The sequence below is a fragment of the Caloenas nicobarica genome, chromosome 3 (genome assembly GCF_036013445.1).
Source record: "Caloenas nicobarica isolate bCalNic1 chromosome 3, bCalNic1.hap1, whole genome shotgun sequence".
Classification (NCBI taxonomy): Eukaryota; Metazoa; Chordata; class Aves; order Columbiformes; family Columbidae; genus Caloenas; species Caloenas nicobarica.
This window is the reverse complement of record NC_088247.1, coordinates 80386927-80399386: the sequence shown is the minus strand read 5'-3', so window position 1 is coordinate 80399386 and position 12460 is coordinate 80386927. Positions and strand designations below refer to the sequence as shown.

The following is a 12460-nucleotide window of genomic DNA, read 5'->3' as shown; positions in this document are numbered from 1 at the left end:
GGGGGTGGGGAGAGGGGGGGATGCATTGTTGTTTCTTATTATCTGTAGATTCCCAAATCTACAAATCCAAAGTGTGAGACCAATCTGTAGCCCAGAGACAGGAATTCGTTTTACCATCCTTTACCCTCACAGTTGGTGAAGAAAAGCAGCTGCCAATCAAGGCCAAGACAGATTGTGGGCAGATGGCTTAGAAAGATTCCCACTAACAATGAAGCTGAGTGCAAAGCACGGACCCTTCACAACTGGTGGCATTTCCAATGGAAGATATCAAAACAGTAGGTCTGACTTCCAGGCTACGTGGCAAATAAGCACAAGTGGAAGAGAACTGTAAACAGTCTGGAAGCTGAGTAAAGCTCCAGTGGTAAGAACAGAAGCAGCAGCACCAAAAAATGATGAATGAACCTGCCAGTTCCAAAGAGGTAAGTATACAGCCATTAAAAGTACCATGAGAAAAAGAAAAAACCCCTATCAGTTTACTTATAATCAAAGCATACTTTACTGACAGATCAGGAGATCACATAGTAAGATGATTTACACAACACCAAGAATTTCACGTCATCACAGACCTCGTTCGAGGTCTTTTCTACAAAAGCAAGAGATTTGCATATATTTCATGCTGGCATTTCTGGAGAGAAACCATAACACAATTCTCAGATTAATTCAGATTGATTAGCAGTAGCCGTACTGCAGCAGCTGCCTGGCCATTGCTCAGCACTTTCTCCGCACAAGCAGCACAGAAGATGTGACAGTACTGTGATTTTGCAGATATTTGTAGAATTACATAATATGCAACACATATTTAAGGAGGCAATTTAACTAAAAGACAGCTTGTTCTTAAAAACGGCCAAATGAAACTCCAACAGCAGAAAGTTAGCAGAATGTATATTCACATGAATGTCAAAGACTACAAAGCTCAAAATCTCATTAAACAGCATTTGGTTTAAAATCACAAGAGGCTTCAAATCATGAAGATGTTTTCGGAGCATTTGCCAATCCTCGTCTGCTGAATCAAGGCACTTTTACACCTTCAGACTGCAAAGCAGAATCAATAGCCCTGCTGCAGGCTCTGCTCGGCAACCTCCCTCAGACGCCCCCGAGATGGACAGTTACAATTGATCACGCTGGACCCACGGCTGGAAACTTCATCTGTTTCTGGCTTGACAGGGTATCACTTTCTGGCAGTTAAGTGTTTCAGAATGAGAGTAAAAATTACTTTCATAGTCCCAGCCATCTATTTTGATAAAGCTGAGCCACTGAAAGAGGTTTAACAGCACATCCTGCTAGTCCTCAAGTGGTTTGGACAGGACTTGAACACTGAATTTTCTTTCCAGATTATTGCATTAAGACTGATCAAAGTTGTGTTTCCGATAAATAGTAATTTTTCCACAGACATTAGTAGCAGCTGGATCAGACACTAGAACACCTGCTGAGAGGTGTTCCAACTCACTTCAGCTCCCCAGCAATGAATGTGACAGCAGACAGATATGCTAATCAAAAGTGAGAATAAAAGAGGACCATAAAAACTCCTTTCACTCTTCCCTCCCTCCTCCAGCATACCTGGAGCTGTAAGGAAATGCAGGCTGTTTGGTTCAGTTCACTGAGTGGTAAAAAAATGCATCAGCACCTGGAGATTTTTTGAGGTAAAACAAGTATTTTACACTTCAAGAACTTGAAATGTTCATCTACAGTGTGGCCGTTTAAACTCTTTTGGAAAAATAATCCACACAAAAATGTTCAATGAAATCCATGTCGAACACTTCCTGTGGAATAAGTAGGGATTTGGATGCAGCAGCTGAGGGAGAAAGTGACAAAAGGAGGAGGCAGAGCATGGAGTGTAACGCTCCAAATGACATGAAATGCTGCTGATCCAGTGAAGTCTAAAACCTGCACTAAGCCTTAGCTGACTGCCGACTCCTGTCTTACAGCATCTTCCCCTAATGTTTATCTCAAGAGACAAGAAGATATTCAGTAAGTACCTTGTATACTTTTACATCACATAAAGTTTTGAATCTCTTGCTTTAGTGCTTCTCACCATACTTGTATAGATGGTATTATAACATTTCAGTCAAAACTGCTATTCCTTCAAGCTGCCCTGAGATGTCAGAAACAATATTTGGAAGAAAGTAAAAGTAAAAAAAATGAAGTGCTTACCTTTATTTCCTAAATAAAGCACATAAACACGGTCATGTTTTTGTAGGTATCCAGCTTCTTGACTAGTGAGATTCATCTGCAGACCCTTGACCACAGGAGCAAACTTGTTAGATCAGGTGTCTATAATAAAATCTGATCTTATGGGCTTTAGAGAAAGAATGTTTCTTTGCTATGTAGTGGTATTCTGAAGAAAGCCATCTATTTGCTTACAGAAAGGTTTATGAAAGTCAAAAATTATAAAAGGAGATAGTTACTGCAAAGGTATTTATTATTAAAGCCTGATTAAGCGAAGAGGACCTTGGACAGTATTTAACAAAGCATGAGATCTCACGAGTTGTGGTTCCTGAAATAAAAGCAGCTGAGTACGGACGAGATTGAGACAGCGGCTGGGAACACATCCTGAGCAGCAGCAGCAGCTGGGGCCGCGTGGTACCAACGCGCCGCTGAAGATCAGTTTGCTTGATAAGGCTTTTGGCCAGACAGCGCGGCTTTTCCTCTCTCTTACTTCCCATATCGCTCCTGCCCTAATCTACAGAAAGATTCGTACATATTTGTTCTCACAAGGTTGTAACAGGAACAGAAGTCCACCAACCGCAGAGAACTGACACCTTTTTAGGCCTTGTATTTGCACTCCACTTCTGAACCTCAACCCTGATTTCCAACTGATGGCCAGATAAAAAGGAATAAAGTTGCCCGCTTCCTGGGAGGAGGACATTTGGCAAGAACCTTGCTGAAATGCAACAAAAACCCAAAGTAATATGTATTTTTAATTAAAAACAAAAGAACAACATGCAGCACTCACAGGCCATTAGCAAACTCTGAGTTAGTAAATCTCCACATCTGTATTGCAGAGCAGGAAGAAGGGAAAAAGAGTACAGACTGAGTATATGGAAGAGTAAGAACAAATAATCTAATGGAAGCTGCCCTCCCACGTACAGAAAAAAAAAAAAGATCTTTTAAACACCTTGAGTGAGGGGAAAAAAAATCCATTACATTTTCACACTCACTGGTATTTTGTCTCCTAGGCTGAAGTACTTCTCAGGTCAAAATTGCGCTAATGTCTATGTGCGGATCCAGAGCCGATGCAGAGTTTTAACACCTCTGAAAGTCCTTGAAAAAACAGGGGTTTATTTTCATGTATCACAATATTCTGCTGGAGTCAGGAAACTTTAATCTAAGTAATGATTCCAACAACTCCCAAGAGGTGGGGTTTTTTCTCCCCTTTTTTCAACAGCTTGTTACCTAACACTGGAACAAGTTCACAACCTAATTATTATTTCCTCCTCCTTCTCCCACTCATAAACATGCAAATAAAACTCATTAATTGCAAGCATGCATTAATGAAAGCTCCTTAAACATTGTTCTCAAATTGCACTTCTTATACTCTGAATATATACATAAGGGAGAAGCCACAGCCTTTAATTTCATTTACTGCAAGACTAATATTGAGAATACCTGTTTTTTAAGAGACATATGTTTGCCATAACTCCAGCTTAAACTTGCAGCTCATCTCTGAAGAGCTGCCTGTTCTTCTGAAATTAAGTTACCCTCTGTGAATCCCACGCTGCTCCAGCTTCTTTTGTTCCGTTTAGGTAATCCTACGCGCTTAGAAATTTCTCCAAGTAGTGCAGCAAACTTTCCAGTCTCCCAACTAAATCATTTTATCAGCAATTTCTGGACGGCAGTGATAAAGCCTTTTAAATCCAATGATTAGTGTTTTGTAACCTGAGTATGCACTCAAGATAAATTTTTCATCATTAAATCATCAACTACCTAAAGAATTTTTAAAGCATTTGCTATAACATCAAGGCACAGGAAATTCTCTATTTAATCTTAACAATTCATACCATTAAAATACATCAGTTGAAATTGATATTAGTTTTATACAGTTTTATTATTTTCAGCTTATTATTAATTGTGGGCTTAAAACAGTACACTGACAAAGGATGCAATTAATACACAGTTTGGTAACACACCTAAAGCTGCAGTTAACACATAGGGAATTGTTGAACACATCACCTTAGCTGTTGTGAATAACAGTGTAAGGCTCCTGTAGGCAGAGCTATTAGCACCATTTGTTATTGATGTTGTCCACCGCTCGCCAGGCAAAAATTCCTCTTCCTGGAACAACTAACTGCTTCAGGCTTTAAAAGAGACTTATTTAAAACCTTCTACAGTTCCATTTTGGCAGAACCTCCAGAGGATGCTGACATGCAGCTAAAGGGGACGGCTGGAGGGAAAAGGAGGAAGAGACGCTGATTTGACAGGGAGATGGGGTAGAAAAAACCACAAGGTGAGAACTAAGTGTAAAGCCAGACTTCCCACCCTCCCTCCACTTATTTTATGCTGTTTCTGTAGGAAGGGCCAGCAGAGACCCCCCTGGCATGAGGAGAGTCCCTGTGAGCCCAGTCAGGAGCTCTGGGCACAGGCCAGGCTGGTGCCTCGGCAGAACATGGGGCGCCACGTTTCTGAGCTGCCGTGGCAGCTCCAGGCCAGCAAGGACCATCACCCACTCACTTTTGCCATCCCAGTTCAAGTTGAATCACAAATCCAAAAAACCAAGTTTGGTAATCTCGGCTGAGTTTCTGCTTGCACAGCCATTTATTATCAGGCATGCGGTATAGTAAAAAATCTCAGGATATTCAGCCATGGCGGTATTAATAGACCAAGCAGCCATGGAGAATATACTTCATTGGTTTTTCAGTTCTGCCTTTAACAGGACGTACACAAATGATGCGTGAAAGCAGAATAAACGTGTTTCTGTTCTGTTGACAGGGTATCTTCATTTGAAAACCGGCACCTACAGACACCTGACAAACTAAATGACTTTGTAGAGGGACTGAGCAGGCTTTGTCATGACAAGGCCGTGATAATCGAGGGCAAGAGAATTATTTCTCCAGTGACTGAGAACACGTGCTGCTGTTTCTGTATGGAACCACCCTCCTGAACTAATTAATGAAGTTACTTCCTTTCTTGCTCTTCATATGCTTTTAAGACACTGAATCCAGTTTTCCACGGCATGCTCAGGTAAATCAGCCAAAGATTTCAAAGGGCGTTTGGGAAACCCAGTCACAGTTACAAGTAAACTTTCCCCTTTCTAAAGAGCAAGACTTATAAAAATGAGTTCTACCCTCAAAGGCCTCTCACTATTTGCCTCACTTTCTGGACATCACTTGTGTTTGAAGAAGCAGAAATTAACTGAAAGGGTGTACTGAGGTTTGTGTTGTTTAACAAGAAAGCAGAAAAATGCTCGCACAAAAAATAAATGTGAGTTTTGAGCGTTTTTTTGAGAAATGGCCTGACCTATGGTAGCTTCCTCACCCCAAAATAAACTGCACTACAATCTTCCCAGGACTAACAGCAGCATTGAGACAGATCTCATAATGAAGGGGCAGGTTTAGGGATCGTATTTCCCTCCTGGCACATTAGGATATGTACCTCAAAACTTAATCTCCAGGCAGCTGGCCTGATTTACAGGAGAGTAAAAAAAAAAAAGGGGGGGGGGGGGGGCAGGGAAGGAAAAAAACCCAGTATCCAAAGTAAACTATTCACAAGAATTAAAACAGAATTGTTTACAAAGTGTTCTTTGATTTTTATCATCTCCTACGTGTTGTACGTTTGTTAGAAGTTCTCAGAAAAGCCCTGGAAATTCTTTTATGCATTCTAAAATTGTCGGTCTTTCCTGGGCAGTATCCACTCTATTTCAGTCTTACCTCATAGAACTATGAGACCCTTTTCCCTCACAGTTCACCTTTGTTCTGGAATGAAGATTTGTCTCATTCAAAGTGTCAAGTGACAATTTAAAGTTAAAGTTGCAAACTTTTAAAGAGGTCATCCTTGGTAAAAACAGTATAAAAACCTAATAACAATGAATAATTCTTCCAAACAGCTTTGCACAGTGACACATTTTGCAGATAAAGATGAAAATTCTCCCAGTGAATGATGCCACGTGCAAAGGGATAAAATAATTGTGCCCCATTTGAAACCCTTTGCTTGTACACACGGTGCCACCGCCACTGTTACACAGCAGTGCACATACTGCTCCATCCATTGGATTCTGCCAAAGCTGCACTCACTGACCCATGTGCTGCCAATTTCAGGAAAAAAAATAAACCAAGCTGCACAAGTCAAACTCTGACCTCTTTCACACAATCAAACTTTCAAACTAATAAGGACCTCTGCTTCCAAATATAAAAATATGGAAGAGTGGCTGGTATTCCAAGTGTTAAATTGATGAGCAGAAGTGCAAGTACCAAAAAGACAGCAAAGAGGATTTCAATTTTTATGGGCTACGTATTTCAGGAACAAGATTTCCTTAATATCAAGAATTTTTTTACTGGTTTTTTTGGCAAACCCCCCCCAAAAAACAAACAACCCCCAAAACCAGTTCTTCCTACTGAGGAACTGTTCCAGCAATAAGAATCAACTGATCAAGGACATATCTTAAGTCCCTTAATGAGAAGGGAAGAGAGATCCATTTAGAAATTATTTTTGCCTAAGTCATTAAAGGATGAAACATTTTAAAACATTCACTTAAGAACACACTTGCTTTAAAAACCCTATAGCAGCCTTTATACTTTCAGATTCATGGTACAATGTGCATATTCATTTTGACATCATCTGTTCAGACTTTTGCACACATTGTATTGTTGCCATTTAAAGGATTCTAACAGGATAACACCATTGACAGCTTAACCTTTATTAAACTGTTGATACAAGATGATTCTTTTAGCATAAAATCAGATTAAGACATTACAAAAATTATATAGCTATTAATAGATTACAGATAAACTATTTAAAAGAATATTCTCTTTATAATATTGGTCTTGTCTTTACAATTAGAGACCAGAAAAATGAGGGGGTTTTGTCATAATATTTTACTAAGTTAGCATTTAAATAATACCTGAGGTGCTTTTCAGAGATTATTAAAACTACGAACAATTAGCTCACTCAGAGTTAAATCTGAAGAACCAGCATACGGTATTAACTGTTACTCATGACAGCATTGCTACTATTTGCTTGTAAAATTCAGGTACCTGGAAGCTTAAAGAGTTTGTAAAACACTGAAGTCAGCTCCAAGCTTTCTATTTGTCTATAGTAACAATGGTGCTTCTCTCATATTTTTCACATAGAAAAGACTGTTTAAATACAAACTAAGCCTTACAACACAACTGTAAGGTAGGAAGTACCGTTACCCTTTATAAAGAGTAGAAAGAGACCGTGGCTTGCTGAAGGGAAGAGGAGGCACGAGGCAGGCAAAGCCAAGGGCTCAGTCAGCCCCTTCCACATTTTGTCATAATTAAGCATCTCTCATATTGCTCCAGCACATTGTGTTATTTTGATAGTTCTAACTACAATCATCATCACCAAGTGATTTAAAATCCTGATATTATTCAGAGAGAACGACATACGTTCCCAATCACAAGACCTAAACACGAAGCAGACAGATTTTTAAAAAGGTGTTCTGTTGTACTTCAGTTGTTCTTGGTCATGCAGTGTAAAACCTTTACTGACTTTACAGAAAAATCACATCATACTTCTGTTCCTAGACTTGCCAAAACACGTTAAAATAACAGAAGTCAAATTCTGTTCTACATATACCCACAGCCAATGGGATAGAAATTCTTGCAGCTTCCACATTTCATCCTACATCTAGTTCCTAATGTAGAGTATTTGTGCAAGAAATAAAAATAAATAAAAGCATATTGCTATGACTAAGGAATTGGCAATAGTCACAATCTGCCCAGGGCAGATTTGAAATAGAAGTTCCTTGACCACAAATTAAAAGCAATCAGACAAGCTATTGGGATAGGTGGAAAAAAAGCTGTTTTCAGTGTGAAGGATTTTCTTGTTGGGTTTGCTTGTTCCTTCTGGTGAACAGACCATCAAAAGAAAATGTTCACCCACAAGTGTCCCAGTTATTCAGTATCATATCCCAAAATGGGTCCCAGCCATTTCTCTACCTCTGCGACAGACAAATTTTTTCTCCGTGCATAATCTTCAACCTGCAAAGGGACCACAAAAAACATGATGAAGATTTGGAAACTCCAGGTTTTACTGTTTACAAAATCTTTTGCAACATCTGCTCACAAGGTGTTTTTGAATGGTGTAACCACAGCATTACCACAACGGACAGTGCAAGTTACCTGATCTTTACATATCTTGCCAACAGCAAAATATTTGGATTTGGGACTGGAAAAGTAGAGGCCAGAAACTGCAGAAGCAGGTATCATTGCTAGTGATTCAGTTAAACCAATTCCTGGAAAAGAGAATGGAATTTTCATATTCTCTGAATCGGTAATAAGCATAATTCGGAGCCTTTTTTTGTTGGGCAGCTTCAAGCAAACTCAAAACCCAAGAAGCTTTCAGATAAACTAAACCCAGAACCATTCTCCACTTGTCATCTATTAAAAAATACACATAGCTTTAAATATATTGCAGACTTTTATTACAGTGTTACTGTAGAGTAACTGTACAGTTTGAAGGAAGATAAAACTTGGGACACTTTGGCAAATGAAATGGGTAACTAGAGGTTTTGAAACAGAGGAATGTATTTTTGGAATTGTGGAAGTAGCAGTGAAATGTCTGACACTTAAAATATCAGAGGAAAACAAATGGAATTCATTCCTTTTTTAAAAGTTACCATCTCAAGGTTTCTGTGGATCAGGAAATACACTGCTGAATTGGCTTTTTTTCCTGTTTATATCTGGAACATCTTCTGGCAACCATAAGGATGCTGGAATTTTTCTCTGTGCAGCAGAACCCTGTTTGCATGCAATCTGCTAATTAGGGACGTTACTCGTTCACCAAAAGCACTGCCAGTATTTTGCAAATTCTTCCTTGAACGAGGCAAAATAAAATGGCAATGAAAAAGGGAAGACAGCAATTCCATAACTGCTTGAGTTGGGTTTTTTTTTTTTAATGTAGCTCTGCACCACCCAATTCACTGTTCTGCTGCCATTTCAATCGTTCACTCACATAAAAACAGTTTAAGAATCTTATTAAAGCAAAAAGAGGTACCTGTTGTTTCCTCAATGTTTGCAAGTTTCCACATGGTGAGTTTCTCTGTATGGTCAGGCTGGCTTGGATATCCAGGGGCAGGGCGAATTCCCTCATATTTAATTCTGCGTAGGTCTGAGAGATCTAACTGCTCAGTACTACAGTAAGCCCAGAATTCCCTTCGAACCCTTTCATGGAGCTCCTCAGCAAATGCCTTGGAATAGAGTGAAAAGATACTTTTTTTTTTTTTTTCTAATTTGTGCGGACTGATGCAAAAGCTATTTGATGAAGATAAATGATAGATACTTCCTCCCCATTCCCATTTTAATTTTTAAGGGAGCTCTTATCATAGGTGAGAAATTTGATAGCATTAAAATTCATAGACAATGCTTACTTTGCTAAATCAAGTGGTTTAGTTTTTCCTCTTATTGGTAGACAATGTTTTTTCTGGCTGTCCTGCTTTAAAATCCTACTACTCAAAGAGGTAAAGGTGCGGACAACTAACCAGGACATAAGTTCATTAGCCTGTGGCAGCAATACGTCAGTATAGCACCAAAGTCATTAGGTCTTTTCTATCTGGGTGTCTCCTCCAGGTCCAGCTATGGAAGGCCACATCATTCTTGCATCTGTGTAGCATCAGATGTAAGTAAGCGCCACTGCTCTTCTTAGCAGAGGACCTTCCCTCTAGCTGAAAGTGACCAACAGCTTTTCCTAACTGCTCTGGCGGCTTACACTATTTTGCCAGTAATGCTCGTCTTCAGGAGACATTTCCACTTCAGTAAATATCTTTCGATGGCATCTAATAATAATTTCTGAGACTCTGGTACAGCTTGAAATACCCAACTAGAGCTGACCCCATTTGCATTGCACCGAAGTTGCTGTAAGTTTTAACATGGTTACTTAGGTGTAAGCATGGGGGCAGGCACCTGGGGGTAGAGAGGTAGGAGGTGAGGGATGGCGTTTTCCAAACCACTTTGGTTAGAGCTTTAAGAGCATGTCTGTTTAAGCCTAAGACATATTAAGTCAAAAGACTTGTACCCAGGATACATCTGCACGGTCATCATTAAAACAGAAGGCACGTCTGCAATTCAAGAGTATAACTGGTGGGTCACGCCTGGGTCTAAACACATTCTCATGTAGATAAAAAAATATTTTTTAAAAAAAGTTATTTTTCAACAGTTTTGTTCTACAAATCATCGAAACCCTCATAAAGAGCTGAGATGCTTCTGCAGCTGGAATATATGGACAATCTTCCCTCTGGCTCAGAGGAATGCTCTTCTCTTGTGAGACGATTTCAGTAGAACCAGTTCTCTTTCAGATTTAATGCAGAGCACACATTACAGGCAACAGGCTAAGTTTATGCTAAAGCTTCAAACAGCAACCTGTCAAACAAATCTAGTACGCAGTCAGAAAATTCACAAGGAAACACATGATAAAACCTCATACCTCTGCCAGGCGATCGCCAAGAGCCTTTACCATTATGATGTTGTATTCATCATCCTGTTTCCTAAATTCACTGCATAACTCATCAACACCAAAGCAGGCCACAGCAAACAGGCCTAAGTAGTCACAAATGCCAGAACCCAGTGGTGCAATGAAGTCAGAGAGGCAGTAATATGGATCTGTGCAGGCAGAGTCCTTTTCAGCCTAAAGGAACAAAACCAATGCAATAAAACAGAACATTTAAAACATTTATTAGGTATTAGTGCACTATTAATCTGAAGATCAGTATTAAGACTAAAGGGCTGAAGGCATTTCTGACAAACATCTAAGCAGTCTTTGAGCCATAATGGCTTTCTTGTACTTGAATTAGATGAAAAACACCTCTTACTCTGAGGGTGTTTGGATCACTGAAGAACAAAATGTCAAAGGAGAGAGATGCTGTGCTGAACACATATAGAGAGAGGTTTTGCTTCTATTTACAGCTACTAATATTTAACAGCTTATTCTGCAGGCAAGTTATTATAAAAGAAGGAACACCCTTGTGCCAACCACTGGGTAAGAGAAGGGATTTTCCATCTCTAGCACTCCGATTCCACTTTTGTTAGCAAAATGGATGGTTGATGGTTCGTGTCCCAGTTATGCAAACTGCAGAATTCTTCAGTAACTCCCATTTTAGAATGGCTGGGAGAGTTTATAAACACTCCTAATGTCCTGTGCTACAGCGCCGCTTGATGTAGGCTTACTCTAGCCACACGCAGATATGAACAAAATGCATCTATCGCTACTGAAAAGTTGAATCCCAAGCAAGGTTTCAAGTGGGTTTATGCAAATAAGAAATATCACACTTACTGGATCCCTTTCCCAAATGGAAAAAAGGGAACAGAAAGAGGTGACTGAATACTGGCCATTGCACCTAACAAGAAGTTTTACAGTTGCGGATCTTATCAGCAAATTCATTGTGGGAACATAACTGCTACTTAAAAAGGAGCATAGCTCTCGTAAATCTATTCAACTTACAGAGAGATAAAAGTTATTTCATGGCTATCGTGGCTGAAGATTCCTCTCCAAATTTTCTTTTTCTATGACAATACTTTAACAATGCTTTTCATCTGCTCCCAAATGCAGTTTAAAAAATTAACAAAACATCATACACCCCACCCTTGCCCCCCCAAAAATGAAGAAAAATGGTCAACTGTTTCCCGAGTTTTCTACAACCTACAAGGTTACAGAAAGCACCATAAAACTGAAGAAATATCCTTTTTTCTGCACAGGTGGAATCTATGTTAATTTTAAGGCTCTTTTGTAATGATTACAGTTAAGGAGAATTCTAAATGCATCTCCAACCTTTATATTTACATCACATCCTTAATAGTGCCAATGTCATGGAAAGAACTCTGTGTACTGAAAGGAGAAACATGAGACAACTCTTCTACTTTGCTCTGGTGAAACCTCTGCTGAATTACTGCATACACCAGATTGAAAGAGATGCAGCTAAAATAGGTAGAGTCCAGAAGAACAGTAGCCACAACAGGACAGTTTCATGGCCTTAACCTTTGAGAAAAGCCCGAATAAATTGGGAATATATGAGATAAGAAGACCAAGGAAAATAACAGTATTCCAATAGTAAAAATCATTACAAGAAGAGCATCAAATCAGATACTGTCCTTGGGAGAACCCTGGGAAAAGGCCAGGAAAAGGAGCTGTAGTAAACTTGATTTACATGGGATATCAAAATGTTTAACTAGGTAGTAAGGCCTTGGAACAGCCCTGCCTGAATGCTTGTGAGAAGTTTATATAAACGTCTGCCACGGATTGTCAAGATACACTAGATTAATCTCAGTGAAACAGATAATCTGTTCCAGGGAAC

At 39.5% G+C, this 12460-nt stretch overlaps 1 protein-coding gene across 2 annotated transcripts in view; it reads right to left on the bottom strand.

Annotated features, from left to right (window-relative positions):
• Positions 1-6929: 6929 nt before the first annotated feature.
• The window catches only part of MTR (5-methyltetrahydrofolate-homocysteine methyltransferase), a 49964-nt gene continuing 44433 nt past the window's right edge, over positions 6930-12460 (bottom strand). For both annotated transcript variants that reach the window (XM_065632283.1, XM_065632284.1), the window contains exons 30-33: positions 10597-10797; positions 9172-9364; positions 8298-8410; positions 6930-8156 (exon numbers count right to left, since the gene is read on the bottom strand). In XM_065632283.1, coding sequence (XP_065488355.1) covers positions 8070-8156; positions 8298-8410; positions 9172-9364; positions 10597-10797 — 594 coding nt within the window. In that variant the 3' untranslated portion in view covers positions 6930-8069. The remainder of the gene's footprint in view (positions 8157-8297; positions 8411-9171; positions 9365-10596; positions 10798-12460) is intronic.